Genomic DNA, 21445 nt, shown 5'->3' with positions numbered 1-21445 from the left:
AGATCATTGTAAGGAAATTAATAGACACTCATTTGAAATGTAATGTGTTTGAAATAGTAGTACTTTGATGTTAAGTTGTGTCATATTGAACAGGTGACTTCTGTTGAATGAACAAATGATCTAAGTGTTATGTGTATTGTATCCAAGCAACTGAGAAAAGAGTTTTGAAAAATGTGCATTTTGATCATTGGTTGTGAGTTTTGTGTCTAGAGTTGTGAAAAATGACATCAAGGTTCTGAAAAGAGTAGCAAAGTGATTGGAAAAAACTGTAACACACACAAAAAAGTACATCTAATTCTAAATAAGAACAAGAAACTATAATATATCAATGATTTTAAAATAACACAAATGAAAGCAGAAATGTAAAACTGACATCTCATTCAAAATATGAAGATAAAACTCTAATAATAGTAATATGTAGTAATAATAGTAATAATAGTAATATGTAGTAATAATAGTAATATGTAGTAATAATAGTAATATGTAGTAATAATAGTAATATGTAGTAATAATAGTAATATGTAGTAATATGTAGTATAGATGCAGCTGGTGTTTTGAGTGCAGTTCCTCTCCCGTCCGCAGGAGGCGACCATCAGCCAATCAGCGCCGTCCTCCGCGGGTCTCTGTCTCGTGCGCGCAGCGTGAGTCTGTGATGATGAACGGATGAAGCGCTCGGTTTAACGATTATGATTATATGAGTGAATTATTATATCGGTCTTCTGTTTAGTATCTGATCAGAGCGTGTAATGATGAAGAAACAGCAGAAGTTCAGCCGCGGTTTGTCCGATAAGGTCCGCAAATCTAAAGCGGCTCCGGAGATCCAGAACAACCCGTTCGAGGTGAAGATAAACCGGCAGAAGTTCGATGTTTTGGGCCGCAAGAGTAAACACGACGTGGGTCTGCCGGGGGTCTCCAGATCCAGAGCCATTAAGAAGGTCAGACACCGTCATGTTTGTGTTTGTGTTCGTTTACTGTGGTACTACCCTGGTATTCCTGAGTAAACACAGTAATATGATGAAGTCTCACACTGTATCTTTATATCTGTTGGGTTACTCTTGATCTGAAGCTGTCCTTGTTACAGAGTAATTAGACGTTAAAGCACCGAGTAATATTAATTAACTAAGTTACAGGCACTTACTATAAGGCTAGGGTTTGGTTCAGGGTTGCTTGCATGCAATTATGCATCATTATTATTATTATAATAGTTAGTATGTGTAACAAGGACACCTTAAAATAAAGTGTAACCTTCTTTTGTTATGATTATTATACACTACCAGTCTATCGTTGTTGAACAGTAAGATCTTTCATGTATTTTAAGGAAGTCTTCTGCTCACCAAACCTGCATTAGTTTGATCTAAAAGCAGTAATATTGTGAAATATTTAAAACAGCTGTTTTCTATGTGAATATGTGTTAAACTGTAATGTATTTCTGTGATCTGCAGCTGTATTTTCAGCATCATTACTCCAGTCTTCAGTGTCACATGATCTTCAGAAATCATAATAATATACTGATTTACTGCTCAACAAACATTTCTGATTATTATCAATGTTGAACACAGCCGAGTAGATTTTTTTCAGGTTTCTTTGATGAATAGAAAGATCAGAAGAACAGCATTTATCTGAAATAGAAATCTTTTGTAACATTATAGATGTTTTTATCATCACTTTTGATCAATTTAAAGCATCCCTGCTAAATAAAAGTATTAAATATTGATGATAATTATAATAATAGTAATACATGTTTATTGAAGAGCAAATCTGCATATTTATATTCAAACAGAAAGCAGTTAGTTTAAATATTTCATAACTTTACTGTGTTTGCTGTACTTCGGGTCAGGCTTGGTGAGCAGAAGATGGTAATGTATATCAAATAAATCTCAGATGGAGTGTGTGTTTGATTCCTCAGAGGAAGGAGACTCTCCTGAAGGAGTTCAGAATGAAAGACAAAAACAACAAGTTCATCGACAGACGCTTCGGTGAATATGACAGTAAAATGCCTCCTGAGGAGAAGATCCTGCAGAGATTCACGCTGGAGAGACAGGTGACACGTCTCCTTCATCCCTGACGACAGCTGTATAGGGCTGCCACTAACCTCTAGTTTTATTTCCATTAATCTAGCCACTAATGTATCAAAACGATTCATTTCCCACTAAAAAAATCAACAATTTTACTTAAGAATATTTTATTAAACCGAATGAAATCCTTTGAAAAGCAAAAGTGAAGTGCAAGAAGAGTTCATCTCATATTCACTGAAATCAGTTCAGTGTTATAGTGAGAACGACATCATATCCACCTGTTCTAGTCTAATAATAACATCATCATCAAACAAACACTTTTAAAAGAGTGTTTACCAGAAATATTATTTACCAGAATTTATTTGGGTGAAAAATGTAAATGTGCAGTATTTCTGAAAAAAAGAAATAAAATAATATATAAAATCAATTAATTGAGATGCTTTTGATTATTAAAATTTAATGGAACCATTAAAATGAAATCCAGAAAATAATTGAAAACAGAATTTGGTACAGATGAAACTGTAAAACTCAATTAATTAGACAGGCTTTTTGATTAATACAATTTAATTTAACCATTAAAACAGTGTATAGAAAAATGAAAATGGAAAAAACTGAATTCAGAAATAAAACTGATTTCATAGGGCCCTATAATTATAATAAATATTTTTGTGGTAATAAAAATAGATGTAAGTCAACCATGGCTTTTAAAATGACTTAAAATACATATAGCAATTATGCAATAATAGTTAGTTCAAATAATGTATCAAAAGCAAGAAATCATATGGTTTTGTATGTAAAAAAAAAAAAAAAAGTATTATAAACAATAGAGTTAATGTACATAACGCATTACAACAAAGACCTGCAGGAGCGCCGACACCTGATGACTGTTTTTACACATTACTGCGCGATCTAATCCTTCTTTAATATTGACCACGCACCATTTCATTCAAATGTCTACTTCATCTATAATATTTGGCCATTTCTTTAGGACAGAAATGCTACAGCCGCTGTAATTACATGAATATGTGGAGATCTATCCGTGTAACTCAGAGCAAGGGTTTGAGCTTTTATTTTGAAATCACAATGTAGGCTATTCTCCTGTGTTTGAGTAGATTTATAAAGGATTCACCTCACAAATCTGATGAAATGGCGCACGTTGCGTTCCCAGATGAAGGTTATAATAAACACAAACTCACAACAGCATGCAGAGATGAGTTTGAGTCGCTCCACATGTAAATGATCACAGTTTCAAGCGCATCTACTGTGTTAGAACTGCATCGCATAGAATTATTTAATTTAATCATAGCGTTTGTGAATTCACAATTATGCTTAATTATGTGTTTTATGGATTCTTATCCGTGAAATGCGCCACTTCCGGTAATTTGCCGGTTAGTCGACGCAAGCAAAATGAAGTAGAGGATTTTTTTAAATCGACGAATCGCAGCAGCCCTACAGCTGTAACAGTAACTACAACTACAGTGATAATAACTATAACATCTGTAACTGTAACTATAACTATACCAACATTTGTAACAATAACGACAGCTGTAACAATACCTATAACATCTGTAACAATCTGTAACACAGTACTGTAACATGTACTGCAGCATTACTGATCATCACTGATGTGTGTGTGTGTGTGTGTGTGTGTGTGCAGCGCACTCACGACAGCAAGGACTTGTTTAATCTGAATGAGGAAGAGGAGCTGACCCATTATGGCCAGTCTCTGGCGGAGATGGAGAAGATGACGGATGTGATTGACAGCGACAGCGACTCTGAAGAAAAGGGCCTGCTGTCAGGTGATGCGTTTAAACATGAATGATCATCACTTAACAATAGCCATTCAGTGTTACTGATGTGATGATGGATGTGTCTGCAGCTGAACTGACCGCCACACATTTCGGTGGTGGTGGAGGTTTGCTGAGGAAGAAGAGCGCTGGAGATGAAGATGAAGAACACAAGCCCAAATCACGGCAGGAGCTGATCGAGGAGCTCATTATCAAATCCAAACAGGAGAAGGTCAGAAAGTGTTACTTTACCGTGATTAAACATCATCCTGTCTCATCCTTAAACATCTTCACACAAAGAACAATAACTGTATATCTATAAGGATAGCTGTGTAATAACTATAACAACATCTATAATAGCTATAACGATAACTGTGATAGTTGCAACTATAACTGTAACAATAAGGATAGCTATAATAATTATAACAACAGATATAACTATAAGAACAGCTGTAATGTTAACTATAGCAATATCTATAACGAGCTGTAACAATAACTGTAATGGTAGCTTTAACAATAGCTGTAATAATTATAATGATATATATAAATAGTAACTATAATGACAGCTGTAACATTAACTATAATGATAAATGTAATGACTATAAACTATAAACAACATCTATACAATAACTATAACAGCTGTTAAAATAGCTGTAATGATAACATCTGTTACAATAACAATATCTGTAATGATAACAATGAAAAATATTATCGTCCTCACTTTCCGATGATAATGTTCTGTTTATTATAAGTCGTCTGCCACTGTTACTGCTCAAGCTCTTTAGTTGAAAATATCTTGATCTTCTCAGCGCGAGCGTCAGACACAGAAGGAGGAGGCGCAGGAGCTCACGGAGAAACTGGATCAGGAATGGAAATCCATCCAGAACCTTCTGGCCCACAAAACCCCGAAAGCAGAGAGGAAAGACGAGACGGACAAACCCAGGGTACTGAAGCTCCTGTGTCCAAACACTGATGCTGTTTCTGAGCGTGTGCTACTGTTCCTCACTCTGACGTGTGTGTGTGTGTGTGTGTGTGTGTGTCAGCTGGACCAGTATGACGTGATGGTGCGAGAGCTGGGCTTCGAGATGAAGGCTCAACCGTCAGAGAAGCTGAAGAGCGCGGAGGAGCTGGCCCGAGAGGAGAAACAGCGCCTGCAGACTCTGGAGGTACTGAGCTCCTGCTGCTGGACACCTGAGGATGAGGAGGAGGAAGAGGAAGACCTCACCGATGTGTGTTTGTGTTTCAGGCCGACAGACTGAAGAGGATGATGGGAGACGCTGAGGAAGAGACTGTTCAGACCAACACACACATCTCTGCTGACGATATGAATGATGGATTCATACTGGATGGAGATGACCGCAAAACACTCGCTTACAAGGTCAGAAACACACTCACACACTCGCCGTAACTAACCTAAAAATCATATGTGACCCTGGAGCACAAAACCAGTCATAAGGGTCAGTTTTCAGAAATAAATCATCTTTCCATTGATGTATGGTTTGTTAGGATTAGGGCTGTGTATTGGCAAGAATCTGACGATACGATACGCATCACGATACAGGGGTTGAGATACGATGTATTGTGATACTGTAAGCAAGGCGATATACTGGGATATTTCTTATTTTAGGAATAGGATATATATTTTTTTAGGAAAGCTGTTATTAAGAACACACCACCATATGCAAACCTTAGCAAAAATAAATAAATAAAAATAGTTTAACCAGAACACACTGCAGAACACACTGGGATCTGTATTAGTAATAATCAGTCTCTATAACATTCAACATTACTGAAGCACTTCTGTGCAGGACGAGTAAAGCGGGACATATTCAAGCGCTTGAAGGATTCTTTAGTTAAATGCATGTATAAAATGTATTTTATAAAAAGATAAAAATATATATTTATAGACTCTACTTTAAAGTTTCACAGTTTGTTTACACTTGTGACATTTGATCTGAACAAAAAATGACATCTGCTTAATATCAATGAAAAATAAAGTGCTTGCAGGATTCCTGAAGAAAACAAAACAATTGTAAAACAATCAAATAAATACAGATGTTAAACCTTCTCAGAACTTTTCAACGTGGATTTCACAGGTTTTTCAGTTGTATTTATGTTCCGCGTAGAATCGCTGAGACCGCGACGCGAGCACCGCCTCAACTGCACAAAACACCCCGAATCACGAGAGAAAGCTGCAGCTGCACGGCGACTCTACCGCCCGCTGAGCCCTGCGCAAAGGCTCTTTAACACGGGCAAGCGGCAGAACTGAGGTTGCGCTCGCGCCGCGGTCCCGGGCCAGACATTACCACAAAAGCCCAGATGGCGCCACACTTCAGCTTTGAACACCGAAACGAGAACTGGAACAATTCTATCATCCTCCATTACTGGCAGCGAACTATATTAACGCTAACATTAGTGGAGTGCCCTGATGCTAGTGTTTCCTGTCACTGTTTAAGTTCAGAGATGAAGACTGATATCTAGCGGTCGGGATATGAACTCAAAACGAAACAACTGCCATGAATCTTGTATGTTTATTTATTTTATTTTTTTATATCGATATTTCGTTTTGGAGAATCGATACAGTATCGCCAAACAAAATATTGCGATACTCACGTGTATCGATATTTTCTTACACTCTTTGTTATGATCGGACAATATTAGAAAATCTGGAATCTGAGGGAGCAAAAAAATCTAAATATTGAGAAAATCTCCTTTAAAGTTGTTCAAATGAAGTTCTTAGCAATGCATATTACTAATCAAAAATGAAGTTTTGATATATTTATGGTAGGAAATTTACTAAATATCTTCATGGAACATGATCTTAATATCCTAATGATTTTTGGCATAATTTTTTTTTTATAATTTTGACCCAAACAATGTATTGTTGGCTATTGCTGCAAATATACCTGTGTTACTGATAGACACATGATTCTCTCTGTCTGCAGGACGGTAAATGGAACATCGAGGAAGAGGAGGAAGAGAAAAAGGATGAAGATGGTGATGAAGAGGGAGGAGAGGAGGAGGAGGATGCTGCTGCTGATAATGATGCTGATGAGGGTGAAGAAGAAGAGGTGGAGGATGAGGATGAGGATGATGATCACTGTGACCTGCAGTCTGATGAGGGCAGTGAGGATGAGGATGGTCAGGGCGCTGAGGAAGAGCAGGTCGGTGCTGAAGGGCCTCCAGCGGAGATTGAGGAGCAGAAGAAAGCTGCACAGGAATCAGCCAGAGCAGAACTGCCATACACCTTCACAGGTAACACAGTCACATGATCGTCATGAACTCACCTGACCTGCTGTTAGTGCATGTCTGAATGAATCTGTCCTGAAGACAAGTCTGTTTAGGGGTCAGAGGTCAGTTTAGGACAGTGGTCGGCAACAGGCAGACGTTTATTTTGATAGCAGCTGGTTCTGAAATAGATCTGTCAGTACTCACTTCGTCTTTACTGATTTTGCATTCAAAATAAAAGTATGAGAATGTTTTTGCAGCAATGTTTTATTTTGTGATGAATTGAGAGCTTTTAATTTGAAAAGCTCTGAAAGACATTCAGAAGAGTCTGTGTCTGTGCTGCTGTGTGCATAGCTTGCTGTCAGTGCTTCAATATTGTGCTTTCCTGCTTTTCTTTCACCAGCTAGCTCAAATGTTTACGTCACTGCACACGACGTAATAGCGTACCTCCAGCATGCAAACAATTTAAAAAATGCAGTTTAGTACGTGAGCATGCCAAGGAATAATTCTGAGTGTAAAAGTCGAGTAATTACTACAATAAGTTAGGCTCCATTGTGTAACAAGCAAATGAAAATGATACACATTTATTATTCACGATATGGAAAGAGGAAATAAAACAGTTCGTTAAGAGCATGACTCAAACATGCCATTGATGGGCTTGGTCAAGGAGTTATTTTATCCATTCTGCATCTCCCACATATGTGTGTTTTAGCAAGGCCATCTGTGATGGAAGTTGGTGAATGAAGATACTTGCCAGGTTACGTGTCACTGCTTTGCTTTATTAATTTATCCAGTGTAAAACCTGGACACTGCTACACAAATGTGGCTTTTTGTTAATGACTTTCCCACTACAGGATTTAACACAGAGTAACAGCTCACTACCAGTTACAAAGGACACTGGAACAGTCTGTCACAGGCAATTCTAGTAGCATTTTTCAGCAATTAATGTCTTAAATTATGCTTTGACTATGTTCTGACCACCATGTAGTGGCGAAAATATCTTTTTGGGCCGATGCCAAATTTACTTGCTGACCTCTAAATCAGGAGAGATGCAGTGGAAGACTAAGAGATGTGTGTGTGTGTGTGTGTGTCTCAGCTCCAGAGAGTTACAGTGGTCTGAAGGCGCTCCTGCAGGGTCACGGATCAGAGCAGCAGCACCTCATACTGGACAGAACGGTCAAGTGTAATCATCCCAGTCTGGCCGCAGGAAACAAAGCCAAACTACAGGTCAGAGAGACACCACACCAAACCCTGTTTCATTTGATTTTTTTACATTTTCAGTTTTTTTTTATTTTATTTTAGTAAGTTTTAGTTATTTTGTTGCATTTTTGTCATTTTCATCATTTTTTTTAAATGTGTATATAGTTTTTATTAATGTTTAATTTTTTTCAGTTTAGGTATTTGAGTACATCGAGTTAAACTTGCTTAGGCAATTAACTGAAATAAAAAAAAATGGCTCAGTGATTTATTCTGGAAGCGGCCCTGTCCAAACTTCCACAGACAGCGCTGTCCTGAGCGAGATCCAGTTCATGGACTAAAAGCATGTGTAAACTTTATTGAGATCGGGACATATTAGTAATTTCATTTCCAGTAACGGACGGTAGAAAGTTCAGAAATGAAGGGTATGTGATTCATGACGGAGTAGTTCCACAACTGATCGTTTGTTTCCTCGTGTGTCTCAGCACAGTGATCAAAACAGACACATTTCAAGTGACACGGGAGAAAGACACAGAAAACTGAAATGAACATCAGAAAAGCTGCGCGCATATTTCTAGATAAAAATTAAAGATCATCATCTGACGCTTAAAATGGGAAGCATTGCATATCAAATCAGCAGCGAGAGTCCCAGCTCCACAGTTCAGTACACGCAGGCAAACTCTTTATTCTTCACTGCGCTGGATTGACACAATGTGTTGAAATATATTCATAAGTATTTTGATGCATAGACTACATCCGAAAAATATATATATATTTTTTGCTTTACACACGACTCGAGAATCAAATGTCGCCTCCATGATCATTATTATAAATTAAGTTGAAGGTTTTTGTATTGTATTTTATTTCATTTAAATAAAAATATTTTATGTCTTTTGTTTAAAAACTTCTTAAGTGCTTCAATAAAAGTTGTTTGATCATTTTTAATCTCCTCAGTTTAAGTGATTTGTTTGTCAGGATGCTGCCTGTGTAGATGTCACGCAGTGTGTTTAGTGTTTGACACGGCGCTGTGTGTGTGTGTGTGTGTGTGTGTGTGTTAAATGTGATTGTTTTATTCTGTGTTCAGAAGTTGTTTGGCTTTCTGCTGGAGTATGTTGGTGAACTCGCTACCCAGAATCCTCCTGATCTGAGAACCATCAACGCTCTCGTCCCGTGAGTAACACACACACACACACACATACATACACACAGATGACTTGAGCTTATCCATATGCTCATGTGTGTTCTGCAGTCAGATCTGCGGTCTGTGTCAGATGTTTCCCGAGGCCGCTTGTAAAACCGTGCAGATGTTACTCACCGACAGCGGCCACAGCATGGAGGAGACGCTGGAGGTCAAAGGTCGAGCGCCAATGCCTGATCTGGACATGGTGCGCTGATGCACTGACACAGGTACACAGATACAGAGACGAGAGGCTGACCCTGAACTCATCGTGTGTGTGTGTGTGTGTGTGTGTGTGTGCAGCTGGTCCTCCTGAAGATCATGGCACTGCTCTTCCCCGCGTCAGACTTCAGACATCCGGTGATGACTCCAGCGTTCCTCTACATCAGTCAGGCGCTCACCAAGGTCTGTGTGTGTGTTGAAGTGTGTCTGTAATAATGAGTTGATTTTGTTTGTTTTAATCTTAAACCCTATTCTCACAGGATTAGTATCACCTGGTGACCTCCAGTCATTTGTAATAATTGCAGAGGTTGTCTGTGATCTTAATCCCGTGAGAATCGGTCATGTCTGTAATTTGTAAAGTAAAAATTCCCCCGCAAATGACCTACCATATTTCGCCGAACACCGAGGTCCTGTGATAATATTAGTCCCGTGCGAATCGGCATCTCTGATTTGGCCAGGTTTTGGCGGGACGTATATCATTTTTCAAGGTTTTTGTTTCCTGTGCGCCTTTTTATCCATCTTTCGCAAAGAATGGCGCTGCGATGGAGTGTTTGATGGTATTTTGGGTGCTGTCAGATCGCTACACCGTACAGTTTGCAGAAAGAGAAAGCTGAAAAGGTTTAATGTATTACAAATAAATCAAGCATAAAGCTTGAGATATTATTTTAACCTGGTGAAATATAAATGACACGGGGCACAAAACTATATTAGTTTGTTTTGTTTTCTTTTAAATCCATCTAATTGGCCTATAGAACGGGACTCTCAAAGCCTTGACATCCGGGAGATAAGTCAGTCATTTCGAGTAAGATCACAGGCTTCGTTTATTCCCTGCGAATGCACCACATGAAATTCAGATGTGGGGGGTGGGGTGGGGGGGGGGGGTCATTTCAAAATCACACGTGGTCCCCAGATAATACTAATTAATCCCCAGATAATAAATAATCCCCAGATAATAAATCCCAATAATATGAACCCACTTTTCACAAAAACAAACGTGTGTGTGTTTCAGTGTGTGGTGCTCTCTCTGGAGGACGTGTGTAAGGGTTTGATCCTCTGCTGTCTGGCGCTGGAGTTCGTCTCTCTGTCTCAGAGGTTTTTCCCCGAACTGATCAACTTCCTGCTGGGACTCCTGCACCTGACAGTCTCCGACAAACACAACATGGGTACTGCAGCGTGTGTGTGTGTGTGTGTGTGTGTGTTGACGTGAGCAGCAGGAATCTGTGTCTGTGGTGTGATATGATGTGTCGGGGTGGAGCGTCACGTCTGCCTCTGATGGGACATTTTCTACATTCTTAAGCATCCAGTGAGATTTTCCTTCATCTGCTCAAACAGAACGAGCTGCTCATGTGGAAACAAATCTGGGTGTTTCCTGTCTGCTCATGTCCATGTTCAGTTTGAGCGTTTGATTCTGAACAGCTGTCCATCATGTTCACATGACCATCATGTGTGTGAGTGTGTGTGTATATATATATATATATATATATATGTATATGTGTGTGTGTGAGTGTGCATGTTTGTGTGAGTGTGTGTATATGTAAGTGTGTGTATGTGTGTGTGTATAAGTGTGCGTGCATGTGTGTGTGTCTCGTGCTGCCATTAACACTTGTTCTGACTGCCATATGTGTGTGTGTGTGTGTGTGTGTGTGTGTAGGTTATACGGTGATGAGTCCGTTCAGACGGCAGGGGAAGAGCTGTGATCTGCTGGTTCTGAAGGATCCAAATGTGTCTCACAGCTGGAACAGGAAACCCATTTCACTGCACACAGCTCACAGAATCCCAGCCCAGAGTCCAGTGGAGAGAGACCACTACAGGTATACACACACACACACACACACACACACCAACCCTACATCTAAACCTACCTCAGGAAACTTTCTGCATTGTTACTTTCTCAAAAAACTCATTCTGTATGATTTCTAAGCTTAATGCATTATTATAGGTGTTCATAATGTATGTCTGAAATATGTCATTTGTCATGTATTTTAATGCAAGGTGCAACAATGAATTGATTTATTATGACTGTGGTTACAATTATTCATGAGATCATACAATGCATTTATTACAAGGCCTAATTAATGCATTCAAATACTAATGTAATGCACTATATATAAATGCTTGAAGTCAAGTGTTAGCAGGTGTTCTGTAATGCATGGCCAGCGATTGAATCTCTTCTGCATCTGCTGTGTTTGTGCTTCAGGCTGTCGCTCATTGATTCCTGTCTGGATCTGGTGAAGAGATGCACGTCGCTCTATAAGGACCTGCCCTCATACGCTCACATCTTCCAGCCAATCAGAACGCTGCTTCTCAAGCATCTTCCTGTCCAGAGTTACCCCGCCCCTATCCAGGTTCAGTATCTCGTTACCCCTCCGCTTCACAATCATCAGCGCGTTACCATTCATTCTGATGTGTTTGTGTGCAGGATCTTCACAGGGAGATCTTAGACGCCATTCCTGAGAAGCCTTCCCAGCATGCACCTCTGCTGTTCAAGAAGAAGAAACCCATCCCGCTGAAGCTCTTCACACCGAAAATAGTGCAGATGTGAGTGAAACATGAACGAGAATCATTTCATTCTGACACAGTTCTGTCCTAGACAGTCTGATAGCACTATATGTGTCCCTGCAGCACAGAAGCAGTCATGAGTAACACAGGTATATCTGTAGCAATAGACAACAATACATTGTATGGATCAAAATTATACATTTCTCTTTTATGACAAAAATCATTAGGATATTAAGATCATGTTCCATGAAGATATTTAGTAAATTTCCTACTGTAAATATATCAAAACTTCATTATTGATTAGTAATATGCATTGCTAAGAACTTCATTTGAACAACTTTAAAGGAGATTTTCTCAATATTTAGATTTTTTTGCTCCCTCAGATTCCAGATTTTCTAATAGTTGTATCTCAGACAAATATTGTCCTAAAAAACTGTTGTGCTGCTTAATATTTTTGTGGAAACAATGATACCACAAACATTTGTATAAGATTTAAAAAAGAGAGCGAAATGAATAATTTTATTCATCATGCATGAAAGTTATAAAAAGTGAGTGAAGACATTTAAAATGATTTCTATTTAATAAATGCATTATTAAATAGAAATCTATCTATTCTATTTAACAAATTGACTTAATATATAAATAAATGCTGTTCATTAAACTTTATATTTATCAAAAAAATCCTGAAAAAGAAAGTGCATCACCATTTCCACACAAAATATGAAGCAGCAAAATAGTTTTCAACATTGATAATAATCAGAAATGTTTCTTGAGTCAAATAAATTGTAATCAGACCTGCCAACCTGCACGCATTTGACCTCAAAGTAAGCAGGTACGATTTGTCACTAAACTACACAAGAACCTGCTGACGCCTTTGTGCACGCAATAAAAGAGCACTTCGACCAATCAGAGCGCGGGGTTCATTCCCCATCTAGCGAGTGGGATGATTGACAAATGCGTGTATGCGTCAAACCGTGATAGACCGTCATACCGGTATATCGTTACAACCCTAGATATGCCCCCCCATCCCAGGTTGGCAGGTCTGTGTAATGATTTCTAAAACAATCATGTGACACTGAAAACTGGAGCAATTCTGCTTTGCATCACAGCAATAACATTACATTTTACAGTTGAAAACTAAAATAGATTTTTTTATTATTATTATTATTTCACATTATTATTGTTACTTTATTTTGATTAAATAAATTCAGCCTTGATGAGCAGAAAATATTTATTTCAAAATCATTAATAATTGTAATGTTTCCAAACTTTTTGGCAGGTATTTTTTTTATTAATAATAACAGTTCTATTAATACTTTATTATATTGTTATCATGATTATTAAAGGCTGCTTACAGTAATATTATTACAATATAAGATGTGTGTTTTAATGTGCTAAAGCATGTATTTTCTAATGTACCGAACGAATCCTGGTTTCTCCTGCAGTCTGGATTACGGTAAAAAGCGAGGGAACACGAAGGAGGAGAAGGAGCGCGAGCGGCTCCAGCACAAATACAAGCGAGAGTTTAAGGGAGCGCTGCGGGAGATCCGGAAGGACACGCGGTTCCTGGCCCGCGAGAAACTCAACGACGTGATGAGCAGGTCAGTGTTTGTGGAGGAGCGTCAGGTGACCGTGCTTCATCACGGCAGTCTCTGACTCTGCTCTTGTGTTTGTGCATCAGGGACTCGGAGAGGAAGAGGAAGGTGAAGGAGCTGTATGGCAGTCTGGCCACGCAGGAGGGAGAGTGGAAGGCCCTCAAGAGGAAGAAGAGGAACTGATTCTGTCATGAACTGCTTTAGGTATCTGACAGATTATGAGAAATAAAGCTTTGCCGTGAGACTCTTTCTTCATCTGATTTGTTTTTTAAATGAGTGTTGCACTGCAAAAAATAAAGAATTGTATTTGTCTTGTTTTACAGTACAAACATCAAAATTGTCATGATATTGTCATCATAATATTCTTTAATCAAAAAGAACAGTAAGATTTTTAAAGCTTTTTAAATAATTATCTTCTGCTCACCAAGCCTGCATTTATTTGATCCAAAATACAGCAAAAACGGTACAGTTTTGAAATAACTGTTTAAGTATATTTTAAAATGTCATTTATTCCTGTGATTTCAAAGCTGAATTTATAGCATCATCATCACTCCAGTTGCACGATCCTTCAGAAATCACTCTAATATTCTGAATTTCTGCTCAAAAAACATCACAGAAATACATTGCAGTTTAACACATTCACATAGAAAAGTTATTTTAAATTGTAAAAAATATTTTCAAATGATGTTTTTGCTGTATTTTGGATCAAATAATTGCAGGCTTGGTGAGCAGAAGAGGCTTCTTAACTTTTGATTGGTAGAGTACATGAGATATTAATGTCAAAATGAAGCGAGTTGATGCTTAAAACAAGAACAAACATCTGCCAGAAAAATCTACTTCATTCAAAGGGAAAACAAACTAATGATTGGCAGATATTTGTTTGTTTTAACATTAATCTCATTTAATTTTGATACATTTTTTTCATATCTTAATGTCTTGTCATTTTGCTTCTAAAGCAGATGTATCTAAATATATATATATGTCAGATATCTGTATCGGAGAGGACAAGGCAAAAATACTCAAAAAACAAAATTTTCAATTTTGATTTGATACAGTTTAATAACTCAGTGTTAATTAAATATGAAACAGTTTCAGCTGTAAATCAACTCAACAGAACACAGTGTCATTATTCACCTCAAATTTGGTTTTTATCCAAATGAATAATATTAAGGGACCAATTAATGCAGAAGCTCCAGGAATAAAGCGTTAGACAGCAGTTCAGAATAACTGAAGCGTTATAAGCATAACAAAACACAGAACAGAGACACGTGTGCATTGAACTCCAGCTTTATTTAGTGCCTGGTTTACAGGAGACGTCTCAGCAGGCCTGGTTAACTGGTTAGCAGGCCTGGTTAACTCTAGTTTAGCAGGTCATGGTTTAGTGGAGGCTGATCTTCAGGCTGTCTCTACAGTACGAGACACAGATGTGCTTCTCTCTTCTGGGAAAACAAGACATCAGATTCAAACAAGACTTCTCTGAGCGAAGGCTGGAATACTTCACAGACAGGGCTTAGACTAAGCCATAGTTCAATTAGGACTTTTAAGTCATTTTTAATAAACATGCCTTAGAAAAAACAAAGGCATTGATATAATTTAAGATCAATCTGCAAGTTTCTTTCAGTTGAAACAGCTCAGAGTTACATTTTAGTCTGGGACTAGGCTTAAACCTTGTCTGTGAAACCGAGGGTACATGATTTAGTCAACGACGAGTCAATATAAAGTCTGTGAACTGTCTTTGAGTTGATAGGTTTAAAAAAAATCATGATCTTTCAGCTTCAGACTGATTCAATTGCATCAGAAGTAACAGTAATTAAATTACAGAAACATTCAGAGTAATGCCTTACTTTATTTTTTCGAGAGAAATGTAATTAAATTACAGTAATTAATTACTTAGTAATGCATTAGACCCAACACTGGTAACTAGTTCCTGAACAGACAGACCTGCGATGGAGATCCCGAGCCGCTTCTCCTCTCCTTCCAGAAGCTTCCTGTAGGTGGCGATCTCCGCGTCCAGCTTCAGCTTGATGTGCAGCAGCTGCTGGTAGTCAGCCAAGTATTTTCCCATCTCCATCTTGGTCTGGCACAGCTGGCTCTCTAGCTGGCCGATGATGTCCTCCAGACCGGCCGCCTTGTCCAGGTGCGCCGCCTCCATGTCCTCCAGCTGCTGCTCCAGCGCCGCGTTCCTCGCCCGCAGCCCGTCGATCTGGTTCTGCAGGTCCGTCACCTGGAAACAGGTTCATGCTGCGATTAATAATGCTTATTAGGAGAGGACAATATTAGAAAATCTGGAATCTGTGGGTACAAAAAAATCTAAATATTGAGAAAATCTCCTTTAAAGTTGTTCAAATGAAGTTCTTAGCAATGCATATTACTAATCAAAAATGAAGTTTTGATATATTTGCGGTAGGAAATGTACTAAATATCTTCATGGAACATGATCTTAATATCCTAATGATTTTTGTCATAAAAGAGAAATGTATAATTTTGACCCATACAATGTATTGTTGTCTATTGCTACAGATATACCTGTGTTACTCATGACTGCTTTTGTGCTGCAGGGACACATATTGCATTGTGACGATATTGAAATTTAGTTGCAAAAAGAAACATAACAGGTTTAATAACTTTTTTCTTAGAACAAAAAAAAACAAACAAACATTCAAATAAAATAAAGCAATACACAAAAAATGTATAAAGTAAAAAAATTCACACAGATTAAAGTGCAAAAGAATTATAACGCTCTTTACCATAGGATTAATTAATTAATCTTAGTTAATGCATTAACGTTAATGAGCAATAGTTGCTACAGAAGTTATTAATCTTCGTTAAAACGCAGCTGTTAGTTCATATTAGCTCAGCTTGCACCGTTGCAACTTTTGATTTTAACAACATGTTATTAAATATTGAAATGATCTAAGATTAATGAATGTTTAGAATAATTTTTCATTGGCAGTTTATGTGAACTAATGAATTAACTAAAGTTAACTAATGGAGCCTTAAAGTACACGGCAAAAAATATTTTAGTCTTGTTTTCTAGTATAAATACCTAAACATTCTTGAATCCGGATGCATTTACTGGACAAGTAAAATATTTTCTTGTTTTCTGAAAATATTACATAAATTTAATTAAAAAATCTTCCAATGGGGTAAGAAACATAATCTTGTTTAGCCTTTGAATTAAGATTATTTTCTTACCCTATTAGCAGATATTTTTGCTTGTTTTAGGCAAAAACTAACAAAATTTGGATGATATTTTCAGAAAACTAGACAAAATATCGTTAGTAATTTTACTTGTCAAGTAATGCATCCTGATTCAGGAATTTTTAGATATTTATCTAGAAAACAAGACTAAAATACCAAGGAAGAAAAAGATTTTTTGCAGTGATAAAGTGTGACTGAACAACATTTTCAAACAATATCTAGGGCATGTTGTAGTCCAGATTAAAACATAAAAATAGTTTGATAATAAATCATCTATTAAGTCTAAATAAGTATTTGGCGCTGTGATGAAATTGCCAATACAAAGATCTGAAAGGTCATTTAAAAAATTTAAACAGCTTTCAGAAACAAAGTAGCGCTGCTTTGTTTACTGGGTTTCCAGGGAAACCGCTGCATTTCTGCTGTTCCACCAGCGCCATCTGCTGTCAGAGAGGGAATCTGAATCATTTCTAATAAATAATTAATCACAGTAACAATATCGTGATATGTGCATCACCTGGTTGTGGAAGACGCTGATCTCCTCCTTCATGGTCTTCATCTGGTCCTGGTGTTTGCTGGCCTGGACCTTCAGAGTGTCAAACTTGCCCTTGTACCACTTCTCGGCCTCCTGGACGTTGCGAGCGGCCACAGACTCGATCTCGGCACGCATGTTGCGCAGGTAAGCGGCCAGATCCGGTCTGTCGGAGTCCAGCTCCACCGTCACCTTGGACTCCTCGATCTGCTTGAGGAGGTCAGCGACTTCCTCGTCGTGGAGCTTCTTGAGGAACTCGATCTCGGCCACCAGCTGCTCGATGCGCTTCTCCAGGTCGGCCTTCTGTAGCGTCGCGTTGTCCACGTCTTGACGGAACTCGCGGAGAATCATCTCAGCCTCCTCTGTGGAGTCAAGAGCGAGCTCACGTAAAAATGGTGTTGATGTGACGTTACATAAAGAGAATGCATTTGTTTTAGTCATGCAATATGCTCTTAAACATGAAGGTTCTTTATTGGCATCAATGATTCCATGAAGAACCTTCAACATCCTTGGAACCTTTTCATTCCACAAAAGGTTCTTTAGATTGTTAAACTGTTCTATCACTGAAAGGTTCTTTGGGGAACCAAAAAGGGTTCTTCGATGGCATTACTGTGAAACCCCAGATTTGGGAACCTTTATTTTTAAGTGTTTATTGGCATTGGTTCCATGAAGAACCTTTAACATCCATTGAACCTGTAAAGCTGCTTTGACACAATCTGTATTGTTAAAAGCGCTATATATATATAACTTGACTTGACATTAGGCTGCTTTTAACCTCAGGCTGGAGTTGGTTCACTTTCCAGCAGTGAAACTAAATAAATAATTACATAAATTAGCACGATGATATTGTCTATATTAACAATATATGTGACCCTGGAGTCATGAGTAGCACAGGTATATCTGTAGCAATAATCAACAATACATTGTATGGATCAAAATTATACATTTCTCTATTATGCCAAAAATCATTAGGATATTAAGATCATGTTCCATGAAGATATTTAGTACATTTCCTACCAAAAATATATCAAAACTTCATTTTTGATTAGTAATATGCATTGCTAAGAACTTCATTTGAACAACTTTAAAGGAGATTTTCTCAATATTTAGATTTTTTTGCTCCCTCAGATTCCAGATTTTCAAATAGTTGTATCTCAGACAAATATTGTCCTATCATAACAAACCATACATCAATGGAAAGATCATTTATTCAGCTAAAGTCCTTTGTCCTCACCTTTGATGGCCAGCTCCTCCTCCAGCTTGAGTCTCCAGACCTCCACCTCCTCCTCGATGTAGCCTCTCTCAATATCAGCCGTGCCCTTCTCAGCGGTCAGAGCTTCGATCAGCTCCCTCATCTCTTTAAACTTGAGCTCGTACTCGTCCCCGAGGCCGGTGGGCCCTCCCTTGAAGCGTCCCTGAAGGGCCTCCAGCTCGGCTCTCAGAGCAGCGTTCCTCTGCTCCAGCGCCTGGACCTTCTCGATGTATCCGGCGAAGCGCACATTCAGCTCCTGCATCTCCTCCTTCTCGTTGGCGTGATGCTGATGGATCTCGGTGGCCACCTCCACCGCCTGGCCCTGGAATCCGGTCCGTCCGCGGCTGTACGAGGATCCACGGCATCGGGACGGAGACGGGCTCTGGACCCTCATCCGGCTGGAGCCGCTGACGCTCAGGCTCTTCTGCGAATACGACAAACCTCTCATGACTGTAGACTCGGAGGAAGGTTTGGCTCTCGGAGACGCTCGCCGGTGTTTATATGGGCCGGCCAAGAATCTTGCAGAGCCCCTAGAAAGTCTTGCAGGGTTTTGACATGGTTTAAATGCGGATCATGACGCTCCTGCCAGAGAAGGCCGGCATTTCTCATTAGCTCATGTATCGTTGTCATCAATTAGACGTTTGGAGGCCAGCGGCCCTCGCACCTCAGTGCCACATCGCCGGAGTGTGCGAGCGGCACTATTTCTGTCAGGCTCACTGTTTCCATATAACCTCATACAGACCTGGAATTAATGTGCTTCCCCAATAGACAAGCACTCCAGCACTCTTTTCCACATTTATTATTTTTTTCCTATTTGTTTGTCGGAATACATATATTTAGAGTCATATTTATTTTTACATTTTCATTTGAGTCTTTTTCCATTTTAGTAATTTAGTTTTGTTTTTGTCATTTCTATAAATTTTTTTTTTTTATGTCTGTATCAGTTTTTTTAAACTATATAATGTCGTTTAGTTTTTTTTTTTAAATATGGTTTTATAATTTAGTTTTTGTCATTTTTATTAGGTTTTTTTTACCTCTCTATAGTGTTTATATATTTTTTTAAGTTTTAGTCATTTTGTTTTGTTTTTGTTACTTTTTGTCAAGTTTAGTTTAAAAAAAAATGTCTATATGGTTTTTATAATTTTTGGTTTTGTTATTTTGTTTATAAATTTATTACTATTATACATAATTTTTTTAAAATTTTTGTTAAAGTTTGACTAAGTTTGTTTTGCGTTTTTGTCATTTTCAAGTTTACTTTTTTTAATATGGTTTTTACAATTTTCTTTTTGTCATTTTTATTAGTTTTTATACAGTTCTTATAATTTTTCTTAAAGTTTTAGTAATTTTGTTTTGAGTTTTTGTCATTTTTATTATAATTGTTTTATATTTCAATGCAGTTTTTCTTGTTTCAGTTTTGAGTTCTTTTAGTGCATCAAATTCAACTAAATTAAAATAAGAAATGTTTTCTTGGCAAGTAGCTGAAATATTAGTAAATATTTGCAATATTTAACTTTGTTTGTTTGTTTAGGTTTTAGTGTTAGTGTAACTATAACAAACTCTGGTGAAATCTCTTGGATTTGCATCTATAGTTGTGTCTCTTTTTTTTTCTTGCTCAACTTTTATGTTGCAATAATAAAAATAATCATATGAATCTTATATTTAGACAAGTGATATAAATGACCTTGATTTAAATAAATGTGCTCATTTTTAAGATGCTTGATTTGAGATTACTTGCCTTTTATGTCTTGATTAGACAAGCAAATCTTAAAACTGAGTTTCCAGCTGACAGACTGGAACTGATGTGTGACGTGTGTCTGCTGTTGTCCAGCTGGAATGTGATTGTCTCATGAGAATATTATGACATCCTCGGCCTTTCATATTCAGTGATGTAGACACACACACACACACACTCTCTGGCAGAATAGTTTTGTTTGTTTTTGTCCATTGAGTCAAAAACTGCAGTTTATTTCTACTACAAAAGACTTTTTATTGTCTACAGCGCACTGGAAGTACTATATCTTGTCTGTTTTGCCCTTACTCAGCCAAACTTGTCAACACTTATTGTGAATGTGAGTTCAAGTAGTTGTGAATCACCACTGCAGCCCAAACCAGCACATCCAGTGCAAGACGACTTCGATTTTTATTTTTACTTAACATTATTTTATCTATCCATTATACTGAAGAGACCTTTTTGAATGATGTTGTTATTGATTTTGCAATTTTGAGGTGCTTGCTCTCTTCCCAAATTTCTTGTTTTTGTTACATGCTCTCTGTAACTTGTCTTGGACTTTTATGTCACTTCCTGTCTCCCGTGGTGTTTGTAGTCAGTTTGTTCATTGGTTCCCCTTGATTAGTCTCCCCAGGTGTGTCTAGCTATCTGAAGCTTGTTAGCCTCCTGTATATATACAGTGCCGTGAAAAGGTTTTTGCCCCCTTCCTGTTTTTTATTTTATTTTTTGCATATTTCACACTTAAAAGATTCAGATCATCAAACTAATTTTAATATTCCACAAAGATAATGCAAGTAAATACAAAACTTAGTTTTTAAATGATGATTTCATTTATTAAGAGAAAAAAGCGTTCCAAACCTGCCTGGCCCTACGTGAAAAATTAATTACCCCCTCCTGTTAATTCATGAAAGAGCTGTGATTAAACACATTATTTTAGGAAGCTGCATTATATTTCAATAGCCACACCCAGGCCTGATTACTGCCAGACCAGGCCACATATTTGGTTTAATGCTG

General features: G+C 37.9%; 2 protein-coding genes across 2 annotated transcripts; one reads left to right on the top strand and one right to left on the bottom strand.

The window, feature by feature from the left end:
- The first annotated feature begins 608 nt into the window (after positions 1-608).
- LOC306862789 (nucleolar protein 14-like) lies at positions 609-14829 on the top strand. Its single transcript, XM_079405781.1, has 18 exons — positions 609-935; positions 1907-2041; positions 3673-3814; positions 3895-4034; positions 4612-4746; positions 4846-4968; positions 5049-5180; positions 6748-7057; positions 8127-8257; positions 9312-9397; positions 9477-9612; positions 9708-9809; positions 10636-10789; positions 11278-11437; positions 11824-11971; positions 12046-12164; positions 13571-13726; positions 13807-14829. The coding sequence occupies exons 1-18, from the start codon at positions 747-749 to the stop codon at positions 13901-13903; spliced, it is 2595 nt and encodes an 864-aa protein (XP_079261907.1). The 5' UTR covers positions 609-746; the 3' UTR covers positions 13904-14829.
- A 286-nt stretch (positions 14830-15115) lies between these two features.
- Positions 15116-19150, bottom strand: LOC306862711 (vimentin; the record flags this gene model as incomplete). The annotated part of the gene is made up of 4 exons (XM_079405633.1): positions 15116-15159; positions 15662-15944; positions 17436-17812; positions 18685-19150. The coding sequence occupies 4 exons, from the start codon at positions 19148-19150 to the stop codon at positions 15116-15118; spliced, it is 1170 nt and encodes a 389-aa protein (XP_079261759.1).
- Between the last annotated feature and the right edge of the window lie 2295 nt (positions 19151-21445).

This window comes from Barbus barbus (assembly GCF_936440315.1).
Source record: "Barbus barbus genome assembly, chromosome: 43".
Taxonomy (NCBI): domain Eukaryota; kingdom Metazoa; phylum Chordata; class Actinopteri; order Cypriniformes; family Cyprinidae; genus Barbus; species Barbus barbus.
Note: the sequence above shows the minus strand (reverse complement) of the source record. Positions and strands in the feature narration are given on the sequence as shown.